Source organism: Palaemon carinicauda, chromosome 1 (genome assembly GCF_036898095.1).
Source record: "Palaemon carinicauda isolate YSFRI2023 chromosome 1, ASM3689809v2, whole genome shotgun sequence".
In the NCBI taxonomy this organism is placed as follows: domain Eukaryota; kingdom Metazoa; phylum Arthropoda; class Malacostraca; order Decapoda; family Palaemonidae; genus Palaemon; species Palaemon carinicauda.
This window is the reverse complement of record NC_090725.1, coordinates 299,441,802-299,457,274: the sequence shown is the minus strand read 5'-3', so window position 1 is coordinate 299,457,274 and position 15,473 is coordinate 299,441,802. Positions and strand designations below refer to the sequence as shown.

Here is a 15,473-nt window from a genome sequence, read left to right as displayed (position 1 = left end):
CACCTTTGATGGTGGAACAACGCTCACAGACTCAACGAGGGCCTCTCGTTGGAGCAGAGAAACCCAGACCTCGTGTTGTTTTCAGACGCCTCAAATTCGGGGTGGGGAGCAACATTGGGAAAAAGAGAAATCTCAGGTCGTTGGACAAAGGAACAGGAGTCTCTTCATATCAATCAGAAGGAGCTCTTAGCAGTGCACTTAGCCCTCAGAGGATTCGAGGATCTGGTCCTAGACAAGGTGGTTCAAGTTAATGCGGACAGCACCACGGCCCTAGCATATATAGCAAAGCAGGGGGGACCCACTTGAAGTCTCTGTACGAGTTAGTGGGATCTCTTCTCCTGTGGTCGAAGGAAAGGAGGATTCTTTTATTGACACGGTTCATTCAACGAGTCAAGAATGTGAGTACGGACAAGCTCAGCAGTGGGGGGACCAAGTTCTTTCCACAGAGTGGACGTTACATCTGGACGTTTGCAAGAAGCTGTGGCGGTTATGGGGTCGTCCCCTCATAGATCTGTTTGCAACCTCCAAGACAAAGAGACTGGGAATGTACTGCTCTCCAGTTCCGGATCTCGAGGCAGCTCACATAGACGCGTTCCTGTTAGATTGGACACACATGGATGTGTACGCGTTTCCACCCTTCAAGATCCTATACAAAGTGGTGCAAAAGTTTGTATCTCACAAGGGGACCAGGATGACCCTAATTGCTCTTTTCTGGCTGTCAAGAGTCTGGTTCACGGAGGTACTGGAGTGGATAGTGGATGTGCCGAGAAGCCTTCCGTTAAGAGCAGATCTTCTCAGACAGCCCTATTTGGCAAGAAATCACCAAAACCTCCGAGCTCTACATCTGACCGCCTTCAGACTATCGAAAAACTCGCAAGATCTAGAGGATTTTCGAAGGAGGCAGCCAAGGCTATTGCAAGAGCAAGGAGAGCCTCTACCATCAGGGTGTATCAGTCCAAATGGGAGGTATTCAGAGAATGGTGTAGGGCTAACTCGGTTTCTTCGTCCAATACCCCTATAACACAGATTGCCGATTTCTTTTTAGATCTTAGAAATAAGTGTACTGTAACTTCTCTGCCTCGACGATTAAGGGATACAGAAGTATGCTGGCAACTGTTTTCAGACATAGAAATTTGGATCTCTCCAACAATAAAGATTTACAAGACCTACTTAGGTCTTGAAACTTCTAAGAGATGTCATCAGGTTTCACCTGCTTGGAATTTGGATGTGGTATTTATATTAATGCCACTTTTAAAGATATGACTTTGAAGACCCTTTTCTTAGTGAGCTTGGCGACGGCTAAAAGAGTCAGTGTGCTCCATGCTTTTAGCAAGAACATTGGATTCAGAAACGGGAAAGCAATATGTTCCTTGCAGCAAGGTTTTCTGGCCAAGAATGAAATTCCTTCTCGTCCATGGCCCAAGTCTTTTGAAATTACTAATCTCTATGCCATAGTGGGCGATGAGATCAAAAAAGTACTCTGTCCTGTTAGAGCTCTAAGGGTATATTTGGACAGAACGAAGAGCTTGAGAGGCATCTCGGAGGCGCTCTGGTGTGCCGTCAAGAAGCCCTCGCAGCCTATGTCGAAGAATGCTCTATCCTTTTTTATAAGGCTTTTAATTAGAGAAGCTCGTTCACAGCGTGATGAGGCAGATCTTAGACTGCTCAAGGTGAAGGCACACGAAGTAAGAGCAGTAGCTACTTCGGTAGCTTTTAAACAAAAATTGTTCTCTGCAAAGCATAATGGATGCGACTTTTTGGAGAAGTAAGTCTGTTTTTGCATCCCATTACTTAAAACATGTCCAGATTCTTTATGAGGACTGCTACACTTTGGGTCCATTCGTTGCTGCGAATGCAGTAGTGGGTGAAGGATCTACCACTACGTTCCCCTAATTCCTAGTACCCTCTTCTTTCTCTTGGAACTTTGTTGTTTTATGGTTGTATGTGGAGATTGGTCGACAGTCTTCCGCAATCTGTTGATTTGGTCAGGTGGTCATGTTGTTCCTTGAGTGTGGCCGGAACAAGGGTATTAGTGGAGGTCCTGTCATGTTATAGGTTATGGCACCGTTTGACAGCTCCTAGAGATCATCAGCCCCCTGGGTGGACCGCTGGATCTTCTAAGGATAGCAGACAGAATGAGGCAGAGAACCATTGCAGTCTGCTTCCTTATCAGGTACGAACCTCTTTAAGTTGCTTAGGTGTAACTCTCAAGCGAATTTCCAATCAAATTGCAGTCTCTGACCCGCCACCAAGGGTGTCAATCAGCCATTCTTATATAACCAGCGGGTAAGTTTTATGTTTAAAGATGATATTTTCATAATAAAATAAATTTTTGAACATACTTACCCGCTGGTTATATACAGTAAGTTATAATCCCACCCTCCTCCCCTCTAGAGACCAAGGGGCAAGGAAAATCTGAAGTGGTTGGATTAGTTCTACCTGTAGTCCACCAGGGCGCTAGTGTACACCTGGCATATCTGCGATAGCTGCGAGTTTTGAATAGTTCTGCCAGGACATCAGGGACTTTAGCCATTCTTATATAACCAGCGGGTAAGTATGTTCAAAAATTTATTTTATTATGAAAATATAATTTTTCATTGCAGACAAACATACAGTTTAACAACAATAAATATTACCTCATACAACTGTTAAAGGCTGATGATAAAAACGCATATTCTGTATGGATGCGTTGGGGTAGAGTTGGAGCAAATGGACAGAATAGTTTGCAGGCCTGTGGTGGTGACCTGGAAAAAGCAAAGAATATATTCATGAAAAAGTAAGTTTAGATGTAGTGGTTTAGGGTATTGTGTACAGTAATATTTTATTTGTTTATACAGATTGTAATTTTCTGCATTCAGTTAATGCTTAGTCTTGTACGGGGATCCCACATTGAGCCTTGTGTTGCATACTTTTGAGGTTATTAAAGATTCGTCGCAACCATTCAGCCCGAGCTGCATTATATCTATATTTTGGATGGTAGTAGTTTATTAGTGTGCTAATTGTGATATGTTGCTGTCCGTTGAGTGTAATCTGGTGTGATGTTAAAAATTTGCTTTGCAGTATAATCATCTCGATGATAAACATATTCATATGTCCAAGTGATAATTGATGATATTTATAAACAAACTGTCTAAAAACTATGATAGGCTATAACATATTGGTGCTGATGTAATATTTTGAACTTATTTCGAATAAGTTAAGAAATTATATAAACAATACAATTCCTTAGTCATATGTGCGCATATTCTCAAGAGTGGCAGCTTGATATCATCTAATCACAACCAAAAGTAAAAGAAATAAAGTCATTAATTCTTGATTGTTAAGATGTACCCAAAATTGAAAACAAAAGTACAAAAATGTTTTAATAAAGCACGATTACTGTTACTATTTTAAAATATCATGTTTTTTTCAGAATGCGATAATGTTGTTTGCTAAAACTAGTGGTCAGCTGATGAAATCAAATGCTGTGTTTAAGCTATGCTCGAAAATGGTTTTATGCAGAATATAGATTTATTTTGTGTCATTTAATTGCTGCATTTCAAGGGAACAAAATCTTACCAATCGAGAGGCATAATCATGGGCCACAGCTTAGGTTGCCTGTGCCGTAAACCTGGCATTACTTTCGATGCTGGTTTGCGAAGTGTGTAGGATAATATGCTCCGCGCCTTGTGAGGTCCGAGCATAGCAATCTTGGGATTTTATCAACCAATCTGTTATTTGGATGTACACTCACCTAAGCATGAGTCTCATGTCAAGACGAAGGTTTATATACGTGTAGGAAGAAAACATATTTTAGAAGTAATTTGTATTTGTTCCTACACTGATACAAACCCTCATTCTTCACTATAGGAGATATTCTAGCGCAAGCTGGAAAATACGGCAGGAAAACTTTAACAAGGTCGTTAACGACAGGGTAGGTAGTTATCCACCCGTTAGAGGTGGGGGACCGACAGTCGGTAGCTACTGTTTACCTTCAATTGAATTCTAGCCGTCGCAGTGGTAACAAGCTGCTCTTGCTTTTGTTTGACTGGCAGACTAGCCTTTATTTTTGTGCTTTTGATTAATTCTTTTTCTTTGTTAGATGTGGTGTCCTCTATTATGAGGAAGTGTCCCGGGGTGCCCCTGAAATCCTGTGCCACCTTTATGTTGCCGCTGGAGGTGGATCCTCATTCCCTATGCCCTGGGTGCATAGGTCACAGGTGTTCTGAAGGCTCCCCCTGCCAAATATGTAGAGAGTGGTCGCCCTCTCAGTGAGAGATGTTCGGAAAGAGGAAGAAGAAGAAATCCAAGAAGGAATCGTTAGCTCCAGGTTCACCGTCGAAAGCTAAGGAGTCTCAGGCCTCTTCTTCGGCCTCTCGTTCTCTCCCTTTGGACTCTTCCTTGCCTCCCTCCTCCGGGGGAAGTCAAGGAAGAGTGACACCATTGATTTAACTCCCATTCCTCTTGGTCAGGGGGATCCCGTTCCCCCCCCCCCCCCCTAGTGGGGCAATGTTTTCTGCCACCGGGAATGTCTGTTACCGCTTCCATTCCAGATCATGTACAAGCGGTATGGCCTTCCCTTCCCTCGGACTTCCTGGTTCTCCTTCGGAGGAAGTTTGGAACCAGTTCCTCGCGGGTAAGGTTGTGCCTCAGGTCCCTTCTGTTTTACCTCGCCTACCTCCCGTCAACTCAGTCGGCGCCCACTGAAGTTTCAGTGGATGTAGTAACTTCAACTCCTGCAGCGCCTACTTCTCACACCGTTTGTGGTGCTTCTACAATATCACAGCGTCGCAAGCGCAAACATCGCAGTACCTCCTCCTCCTCCTCCTCCTCCTCCTCCTCCTCCTCCTCCTCCTCCTCCTCCTCCTCCTCCTCCTCCTCCTCCTCCTCCTTGTCATCATCCTCGCCCTCTTCGGAGGCTAGGAGAGAGAGAGAAAAGAGGAAAAGGAGAGCTCGCTCTCCTTTGCCTAGACGTTCTCGCCGGAAAGACAGGCGATGTAGGAAGAAACATCATCGTTCTCGCTCTTCCTTGCCTTCTGTCTCTTCACGAGATGTCTCCCCTCGAGACTATTAGCGCTCTCGGCGCAAACTTAAGAAGGACGCTTCCTCTCGCTGTCGTCTTCCTCTCACAAGGGATCATTTAAGCGCTCAAAGCGCTTCAAGAAAAAGAGCGCTACGTTATGTTCTCGCTCTTCGTCGCGAGAGCTCTTCAAATCGTAATAAGCGCTCCCCTAAGAGAAGCACTTCCCACAATTTTTCATCTAATTGTGCCAGGAGCGGGGTCATGGGCAAAGCGTGTCCATATCTCGAACCCTCTCCTTCACATATTAGTTTGAGGGCCTCCGATCGCTCTAGGAAAGTCAGAAAGAGCGCTTCTCCTCGCTTTCACTCCTTATTATCAGAGAAAGATCCCCCTCGCCCTCGTGTTTCAGACTGGAAAACCTCGCACCCGGTTCCCTTGCTTCCTAATGAGTTAGGGATTACGAGCCTCTCGAAAACCTCAAAAGACGACGCAGGGGTTCAACCCTTCTTCTCTTCGGTTGAGAGCAGAGGGAAAAGGCCAGAACCCCAATCAATTCGGCCTTTTCCACTTCGTCCTTCAGACCTTTCAAAGAGAGGAATCTACAAATTCTATTATTATTATTATTACTATCCAAGCTACAACCCTAGTTGGAAAAGCAAGATACTATAAGCCCAGGGGCTCCAACAGGGAAAAATGGCCCAGTGAGGAAAGGAAATAAGGAAATAAATAAATGAAGAGAACAAATTAATAATAAATCATTCTAAAATAAGTAACAATGTCAAAACAGACATGTCATATATAAACTATTAACAACATCAAAAACAAATATGTCATAAATAAACTATAAAAAGACTCATGTCCGCCTGGTCAACAAAAAAGCATTTGCTCCAACTTTGAACTTTTGAAGTTCTACTGATTCAACCACCCGATTAAGAAGATCATTCCACAACTTGGTAACAGCTGGAATAAAACTTCCAGAGTACTGCATAGTATTGAGCCTCGTGATGGAGAAGGCCTGGCTATTAGAATTAACTGCCTGCCTAGTATTACGAACAGGATAGAAGTGTCCAGGGAGATCTGAATGTAAAGGATGGTCAGAGTTATGAAAAATCTTATGCAACATGCATAATGAACTAATTGAACGACGGTGCCAGAGATTAATATCTAGATCAGGAATAAGAAATTTAATAGACCGTAAGTTTCTGTCCAACAAATTAAGATGAGAATCAGCAGCTGAAGACCAGACAGGAGAACAATACTCAAAACAAGGTAGAATGAAAGAATTAAAACACTTCTTCAGAATAGATTGATCACCGAAAATCTTGAAAGACTTTCTCAATAAGCCTATTTTTTGTGCAATTGAAGAAGACACAGACCTTATATGTTTCTCAAAAGTAAATTTACTGTCGAGAATCACACCTAAAATTTTGAAAGAGTCATACATATTTAAAGAAACATTATCAATACTGAGATCCGTTTGTTGAGGAGCCACCGTCCTTGACCTACTTACAATCATACTTTGAGTTTTGTTAGGATTCAACTTCATACCCCATAATTTGCACCATGCACTAATTCTAGCTAAGTCTCTATTAAGGGATTCACCAACCCTAGATCTACATTCAGGGGATGGAATTGATGCAAAGAGAGTAGCATCATCTGCATATGCAACAAGCTTGTTTTCTAGGCCAAGCCACATGTCATGTGTATATAGTATGAAAAGTAATGGGCCAAGAACACTACCCTGTGGAACACCGGATATCACATTCCTATAATCACTATGGTGCCCATCAACAACAACTCTTTGAGATCTATTACTTAAAAAATCAATACTGTAATAATGCTAAGAAACGACCCACCCACTCCCAACTGTTTCAGTTTGAAAACAAGGGCCTATTAGGTCAGTTCCGATAATTTGGTCGCCTTCTCCTAGACTGTGTACATCCACACAAGGTCAGGCACTCGCGGCACCATTATCCAGCGTTCAGCCTTCCCCTGCAACAACGGTAACCTGTCTCCTACTTCGCCGTTACCTCCAGACTTTCCGACTTCTATCGCTCTTCCCCTTTCGAATAAGAAAGATGCGAGGGGTAAGGCCAAAGGTTTGTCTGCTACTCGCGTCTCCACTTGACCTGTAATAACACGCGAGGAATTAGCGCAGCCTGATGATTCCTCGGAAGAGCCGCCATCGAATGACTTGGAGTCCTCCTATTTAAGGGTTCTAAGAACTGTGTAATATCTCAGGCCTCCGCGTTTTGCTTCCGTGTCCTCGACCTCTTGACGCTCTAGCCTTATATAGGCTATGTCGTCCTCCACCAAACCCTAAGGCCAGAATTGAACTTCTCTGGTCTGTTCACACTGCAGGCCATCTGAGGAACGTTTTGCAGGCGGTCTCGGAAGAAACGGGTTCCCTGAAGTCTCAGGGAACCCATAAACTTTTGCAATTGCCGTTTTTGAGGCAAAAGCGCTTTTACAAGGTCAGAGATGCCAACCCTTTTTCTCTGACCCTGGATCCCCTCACGGCGAGGCTCACACCTGGCTGCTCCTCTGAGAGATTACTCTTCCAGTCTCTTTCTCAGCCACAGAAGCCTCGGCAATGGGAGCAGCTTCAATGTCCCTTCTGGAGGCTCTATCTTTGTTTGACACAATGTCAAGTACAGTCGGCTACCTCGCGAGTCACAAGGACCTGTCAAACCAAGACTACATGCAGTCCCTACAGGAAGTCCTGCTTGCTGGGGCCAAGACAATGGATTTCCTAACCGCTACAACAGCAACCATGTGTGGCAATTGGGTTCTCAAAATGACGTAATCAGTAGTTTCCAGATTTTATAGGAGCATCGGTAAGGCCGAGAGACCAGATTTGAGAAACTCTGACCTTCTACAACCTCTTCTCTTTTCTAAGCAAGCAGTTTCCTCTACTTTAGATACTTGGAGGAAAGAGACGCAGGACACCGCGAATTAAAAGGCTGCCTCCTTTCGCACAATGCAGCAGCAGCCAACTCCAAAACCTAAGGCCACAATCGCGGCTCCACTTTCAGCTGAGAGCTTCAGCCGCCCCTTCTTTGTAGCCAAACCTATGGGCAGAGGAAAGTCGGCTGCTCCCAAGGCTAAACGCAGAGGGAGGAAACCTAAACAGAAATAGGGTCTTGATTCCCCCTTTCCAGGTTGTAGGGCGGTGCCTGCAGGGGAGGAGAAGATGGAAAGCTATGGGGGCCATGCAATGGACCATCCAGGTGCTTCGTTGGCGGGTACCGCATCCCCTTCGTAAGCTCTCCTACTCTAATTCCTCCTCCGATCTCATCCTCCCAGGTCCCTCGGTAATGCGGGAAACAGCAGGCCCTAGCTCAGGAGATCCAGAGCATGCTTCTGAAGGGCACCATCCAACAGGTCCCCAACACCTCCCCAAGATTTTTCAGTCGCCTCTTTCCGGTAGAGAAAGCCTCGGGGGATTGGAGACCAGTAATTGATCTCTCAACCTTAAATCAGTTTGTAGAGCAGACTCCATTCAAAATGGAGACAGCAGCCTGCGTGATCCAAGTGGTGCGTTCAGGAGACTTTATGGCATCTGTGGACTTGAAAGACGCTTACTGTATTTTCAAATACGGTACCATTCCATCGCTCAGCTCGGAAATTCCTGCGCTTTGTGGTTCAGGGTTGAAGCTTTGAATTCAAAGTACTATGCTTCGGTCTCTCGACCACCCCACAGGTATTTACAAAAGTTTTCGTACTCGTATCCTCCTGGGCACACAAGCACAGGATACGCCTGCTACTCCTGGCCTCGTCAAGGGAACAAGCTCTGGATCACCTGAGGAGGATTCTCGACCTTTGCAAGAATCTGGGGGACTCTTGTAAACGTAGAGAAGTCTTGCTTGGTTCCGACTCAAGTCATAAACTATCTGGGGATGTCCATCAACACCCAGGTAGGGAGAGTGTTCCCTTCGGAAGACAGACTTCTGAGACTGGAACAATCCATCGCCCAACTCTTGTCTCCACTGCCTCCTCCAGCCATTTTGTGGCAGAGTTCTGGGCCATCTTTCCTCCCTGGAAAAACTATTTCCAGGTGGAAGATCAAGAATGCAAAGTCTATAGTGGCATCTGAAGACCCATTGGTCCCAAAAGAACGATTCCTCATTCTTGCCAGTGGAGGTTCCAGCTCTTGTGATACAAGATTTTCAGTGGTGGTCAGCCAGAGAGAATACCCAGAGGAGCATTCCTCTCCAAAGCCCCAATCCGAAGTTAAAACTCTTTTCGGACGTGTCGCTATGAGGCTGGGGTTCCCACCTAGGCCCGAAGTTAGCATCAGGAGTCTGGTCTCCGATAGCGCAAACTCTCCATATAAATCACCTGGAATTGTTAGCAGCCTGGAAAGGCCTAAAAGACTTTGTAGAAGATCTACAAGGACAAGGGGTGGTGCTGATGAGCGACAACTCCACGACCATCTCATATATCAACAAGCAAGGGGGTACTCTGGCAAGAGACCTCTGTCTTTTAGCAGTACAGATTTGCCAGTGGGCAGAAGGTCACGACATTTCTCTCATGGCTAGGTTTATTCCGGGTCGGAGAAACATCGTGGCCGATCAACTAAGCAGGCGTCACCAAGTGTTGAGTGGCGAATGGTCTTTGGATCTTCGAGTAGCGAAGGCAGTAATAGCTTTGTGGGGTTTCCCCACAATAGACCTGTTCGCCACCTCTCTGAATGGGAAACTTCCCCGCTACGGTTCTCCAGTTCCAGATCATCAGGCAGCGCTCCAGGACGCCCTTCAATATTCTTGGGACAACCTCAACGCATACGCCTTTTCACCCTTTTGCCTGCTGAGAAGGGTGATCAACAAACTCAGGACCTCCCGGAACTGCAATCTAACCATAATAGCTCCGGCATGGCCAAGCAAAGAATGGTATGCAGCCCTTCTCTCCCTTCTGGTTCAGGTTCCAAGGTTTCTTCCTCTGGAACCACTTCTGCTGACGCAGCCACACAGTGTGTACCCACGGGAGAATTCCCTTGCTGAAGCTTCACGCCTGGAGGCTGTCCAGTCACTCCTCAGACGCAGAGGCTTTTCAGAGAGAGTGGCTGAGCACATGTCCAGGCACCAGTGCCAATCTTCCACAAACCTCTACCAAGCAAGATGGAGAGTGTTTGCAACTTGGTGTAGAGGGCAAGGCGTGTCTCCACTCGATCCCTCTCTCCCCTTAGTGGCGGATTTCCTTTTGTATCTGAAGGAGGAAAAGCTCCTCTCAGTCTCGCAATTAGGGGCTATCGCTCAGCTTTGAGCTTCACCTGTAGACTCAGAGAGGTTGACCTTTCCCCTCGGAAGATATCGTTTTATTGATTCAAGGTTTTGAGCGATCTTGCGCCCCCCCCCCCCAGTTGAGATTAGACCACCACCTTGGGACGTGTCTTTGGTCTTGAAGGGTCCGCCCTACGAGCCCTTAAATAGGGCTTCAGACTACTTTCTAACCCTTAAGACCGTCTTCCTGGTAGCTCTGGCCTCAGCTAAAAGGGTCCGTGAGCTACATGGTCTGTCTTATGACGTCACCCATTCTAGAGGATGGGGGGAAGTCTCTCTCAACTTAGTACCAGACATTGTGGCTAAGACTGAGAATCCTTCATCTGCCAATGAGAGGTTTCAAGAATTTCAGTTTTCCAGCCTCAATAAGGTAACACAGGATACAGACCAGTTGTTACTGTGCCCAGTCAGGGCACTAAGGAAATACCTGAAGCGCACCAGACCTTTCAGACCATGTCTCCATCATCTCTTCCTTAGTACCAACAAGGTAAATAAGAGAATCTCTCGCAACACTATCTCTTTCTGGTTTAAGAAAGTTATTGCGATGGCTATTCATGGTGACCCAGAGGCAGCACAATCCAAAGCCCATCAAGTTAGGGGAGTGGCTGTCTCACTTGTGTTTAAGAGAAATCTCTGTCTCCCAAGTCTTAAGAGCTGGGGTTTGGAAACGCCAATCTACATTCACCGCTCACTATTTGAGCGACGTGACACATAGGTCTCTAGACACCTTTTGTATAGGGCCTGTTGTGGCAGGTCAACAGGTGCTGTAGCTACCTTATGCCCTTTCAGGGGACAGTAGCCATTGGTTGGGGATCCTGTGTTACCCCAGGTTTTAAGAAGGACATCCATCTATCTTCTTCGTTTCCTTCTACCTCCCATCTGGCGATTCTAGTCTGTAGCCAGTTTCAGCTGAACTCGCCAATGGAAATAAGGTATGAAACTCATTTGATTTCACTCACAGGGTATAAGTTATACTCGTCACGAGGTTTCTCCTTTTCAAGGTCGGGGGAATCCTAAGTATGAAGGGGTCCGAGTCGAGTGTTCCTGACCCACTTCATCCTGAAACATTTGTTTCCACGAAGTTACAAACTTTCAGTTGTGCTGAGATTATGGGGATCTACAAAGAAAGAAGATTTACAGGAGATTTTTTCTTTAAGAGAGTCTAGTCTGAGGACTATCTTCCCTATGAATAGGGAACTCTTTGACCACCCTAACCTCAGGACTAAGTGTTCTATAGTAAAGAATGAGGGTTTGTATCAGTGTAGGAACAAATGACAAACTCATAAAAGAGTTTTTATTTTTCTTAACATACAAACTCGAATCCTTTACACAAATCTTCCCTCCATCACCGCCCCCTAGATAGTCCTAGCTAGAATCTGATTGAAGGTAAACAGTAGCTACCGACCGGCGGTCCCCTACCTCTAACAGGTGGATAACTATCTGCCCCGTTCTTAACGACCTTTTTAAGGTTTTTCTGCCCTATTTTCCAGCTTGCACTAGAATATCTCCTATAGTAAAGAATTCCGGTTTGTATGTTAGAAAAAATACAAACTTATAATTTTGTTCTTTTTCCTAACTATACAAACCTGGTTCCTTTAACTTAATTTCCCGTATTTATCTTCCCCCCTAAAAGTCTCGAACACAATCAAAGTGACTGCTCAGTGGACTGGCAGAAGTGGTAGGGTTTTCCCGCAGCTGACCATTAACTACCAGCAATGGCCGACACCTCGTTATAAGTTTTTAACTACCTAGTTCTAGCAGTGCTTTAATCAATTCACATTTGTTCCAACACGGTTACTTACCTAGAACTACCTTCTTAGGAGTTACTGGTAACTCTACCTAACCGACCAGCTTTTTGTATAGTTTATCCTCTTTCCGTTTTCTAAGGGGTCAACCTCAGGCGGTGTGATATGTGCCCTGAGCCGACCCGGGGTCGGGAAGCGTGCTAGCTCAGGTCGGCGACTCCTCAGTAAGTTTCTGGTCGCGACGTGATCATCATCTCGCCGCGCTCTCTCTTACCTTGTGCGACCCTTTGTGTCCCCCGATCCTTTGTGCTTACCACGCGTTACCCACGTGTTACCCACGTGTTTCCCTTTCACTTTCCCTTTGCATCCTTGTGTCTCTTGGTGTATTAGCATTGTGTTATGGAGCAGCCTCGTCGGTGCCCTGGGCCTGTGGCCGGGAAGTCTTGCGGGGCTTTCTTTTCGAAACCTGAGATTGATCCCCACGCCTTGTGCTCCACTTGTAGGGCAAAAGTGTGTTCCCCTGCCTCCACGTGCCCGGGATGTGCTTCCTGGAGTGAGATCCAGTGGGTGCTCTTCGGGACTAAGAAGAAGAAGTCGCCTAAGAAATCCAGTGTCTCGTCGCCTGTGGTTTCCCCAGACGTCTCGGCAGACCGTAGCTCCCGTCCTTCTTCCCCTACCCATAGTAGGGGACGAGGTAAGTCCGCTGCGGGGAAGAGGCCCATTGCCCTTCCCCAAGAGTCTGATATTCCTGTGGGGGAAGTGTCTAGTGTGGGGCAGGCATGTATGGGGCCTGAGGGTAGTGCGGGAGTGTGGGTAGGAGGCGAGATCCTAGTGCCCGCAGGTCCCGTCTCCTCGGAAGATCCTATGTGGGGGAAACCAAGTGTGGATTCTTCCCCGGCGTCATGGCGTATTTCAGGTGCTTCAACCGCCGAAGGAGACACCGAGAAAGGAAGTTCGTCATCTTCAGACCCCACCGCATGGGTACCCCCCTAGGACTCCCTTCAGGTCTCCCGCTAGAGGAGAAGACGTCGAGCAATGGCTCTACAAAGGCCTCGCTCCGTCCCCTCCGGCTCCCTCGTCTACGCTACCCCCGTGTTTCTGCAGCCTCCCACACCTGAGAAACGTCGAGGATTTCCCCCCGCAGTCTTGGACGTTTCCTCTAAGAAGAAAGCCAAGTGGAGGTAGTCCAAGGAGTGGGTGAACAGCACAGTGGCCCGGAGCGAGCTGTTTAAGGTTACCACAGCCACGGCCGCTTCCGGGTGGCTCCCTAGAGCCTCGCCTTCTGTGTCTCATCCTCCTACCTCCTCCTTCGGCCCAGTCGCCCGGCAAGAGGGGTCGAACCAGGCCCCCCTTGTAGTGACTAACCCAACGGTGGCCTCCGCTTCTTCCCTTAGGAAGGACGTACGTCTTATGAAGGAAGGCTTAGCGTCGACCACGGGCACCTTGAAGGCCTTCCTAAATCACCAAGGGCGCCCGTCGGTCCGCGTGGATCCCCCCATCCACAGAGTCCCCCGTGGAACAAGGTACTCCCATGACGGATACCTTCGTCCCCACGGGGCAGCCCATACCACGGGTATCTTATGAAGGAAGGCTTAGCGTCGACCACGGGCACCTTGGAGACCTTCCTAAAGCACCAAGGGCGCCCGTCGGTCCGCATGGATCCCCTATCCACAGAGTCCCCCGTGGAACAAGGTACTCCCATGACGGATACCTTCGTCCCCACGGGGCAGCCCATACCACGGGCAGACTCGTCCAGCGTTGCCTTTCCCACCGTCACGGAGTACCCCCGTACGGAGGAACTGGTGACGGACGACCTGGTGGAAGGAGGGGAGTGCTCGTCTGACGACATCTCCTCCTACCGTAAGGTTCTGGCCCTAATTCGTCGACACCACCGATTAGACGAACCTAAGCCCTCAGTAGCAAAGGCCGTGCTCTCCGGACTGTCCAGAATGATCGTCAACCCTGTGCAACAAAAGCCTTCATTGTCTCTCCCTCTCGCTCCGGACGTGAAGTTGGGGATGGAGCATATAGATAGCTACCTGGCAGGACTGGCAGAGGCCCCCAGAAGCCAGAGTTCCTCCAAGCTGCTTCCAGGGCTGAAATCGCAGAAACGTTTCTACGTCCCAGAAGGGCATCGTGGCGGACCCCGTGCGGTAGAAGCAGCGGTGACCTCACTGAACCAGGGAGCCTCGGAAGACAGGGCCACCACTGCCCCCGTGTGCTTTTCCCCGTCAGAAGCCTCTATGATGGAGGACATGGCACAGGACCTTGTCTACGTGTCCTCCTGGTTGGATGGGTGGTCTTGCGCCTTGGTGGGGTTTCAGGCGTCCCACGACCTCTCCCTTCCGGACAATCAGACCACGCTGAAGGAGCTAGTTAGTTCGGGAGGCAAGGCCTTTAAGTTTTTGTCATCCCAGTCCCTGTCTATGGCTATGAACTGGGTACTTAGAAAGAGGGATACTGTCCTTAGCAAGTTGGTGCGGAAGTTACCGGACAGAGAAGCTAGGAGACTGAGGAATTCCTCCGTGTGGGGAATCGACATTTTCCCCATCAAATTGGTGGAGGATACGATGGAGAAAGTGAGGAGGGTGAGAGACACAGACCTTAGCCCCCCCCCCCCCCTTAGGAGGAAGCCCGTGTTTAGAAGAGCCTCAGCGGACGTCCCTCACTCCTCCCAGTCCGCCCCTTTGCTGCCTCGAAGAGACCCACCGTCAGCTCCTTGGCTTCAAACCTCTCAGCAGCCCACCCGTAGGGCCAACACAGCCCCTCAGTCAGCCTTCAGACCCTCCTACAGTAACTCTAGGAGAGGTCGCTCTGGCTGCTCCTCCAGAAGGAGGTAGGAAGGGAGGCCCCCTACTCCTACTGGAGCCTCTAGTAGGGGGATGCCTCAGACATTTTTGGCAAGCATGGCGGGATCTCGGTGCGGATCCCTGGACGGTGACGGTCCTGAAGGAGGGCTACAGACTCCTTTTCCTAGAAGAACCTCCCCCTCTCATCCCAGCCCACCGGGCCGAGGGGCTGGTTCCAAAGAACTCCTTGAAGAGGTCGGCGCTACAGGAGGAAGTAGCGTCCATGATCGCCAAGGGAGCTTTAGAGCCAGTGGAGAACCCCGGCCCGGGTTTCTTCAGCAGGCTCTTCCTTGTGGAGAAATCGACAGGAGGGTGGAGGCCGGTCATAGACCTCTCAGCCCTCAACAAGTTCGTCTCAAAGACGGATTTCATAATGGACACCCCCAAGACAGGGCTAGCAGCCTTGAGGGAGGGGGATTTCCTCATGTCCCTCGACCTCAAGGATGCCTATTTTCAAATCCCCGTGCACCCCTCCAGCAGGAAGTTCCTCAGAATCAAGTGGGAGTCCAGTGTCCTGCAGTTCAAAACCCTTTGCTTCGGCCTATCGACGGCCCCGCAGGGGTTCACGAGGATTTTCACCTCAGTCTCGGCATGG

General features: G+C 48.0%; 1 protein-coding gene across 2 annotated transcripts in view; it reads left to right on the top strand.

Annotated features, from left to right (window-relative positions):
• The window catches only part of LOC137658069 (poly [ADP-ribose] polymerase 2-like), a 130,131-nt gene that overhangs the window by 53,881 nt on the left and 60,777 nt on the right, over positions 1-15,473 (top strand). For both annotated transcript variants that reach the window (XM_068392771.1, XM_068392770.1), the window contains exon 4: positions 2,604-2,776. In XM_068392771.1, coding sequence (XP_068248872.1) covers positions 2,604-2,776 — 173 coding nt within the window. The remainder of the gene's footprint in view (positions 1-2,603; positions 2,777-15,473) is intronic.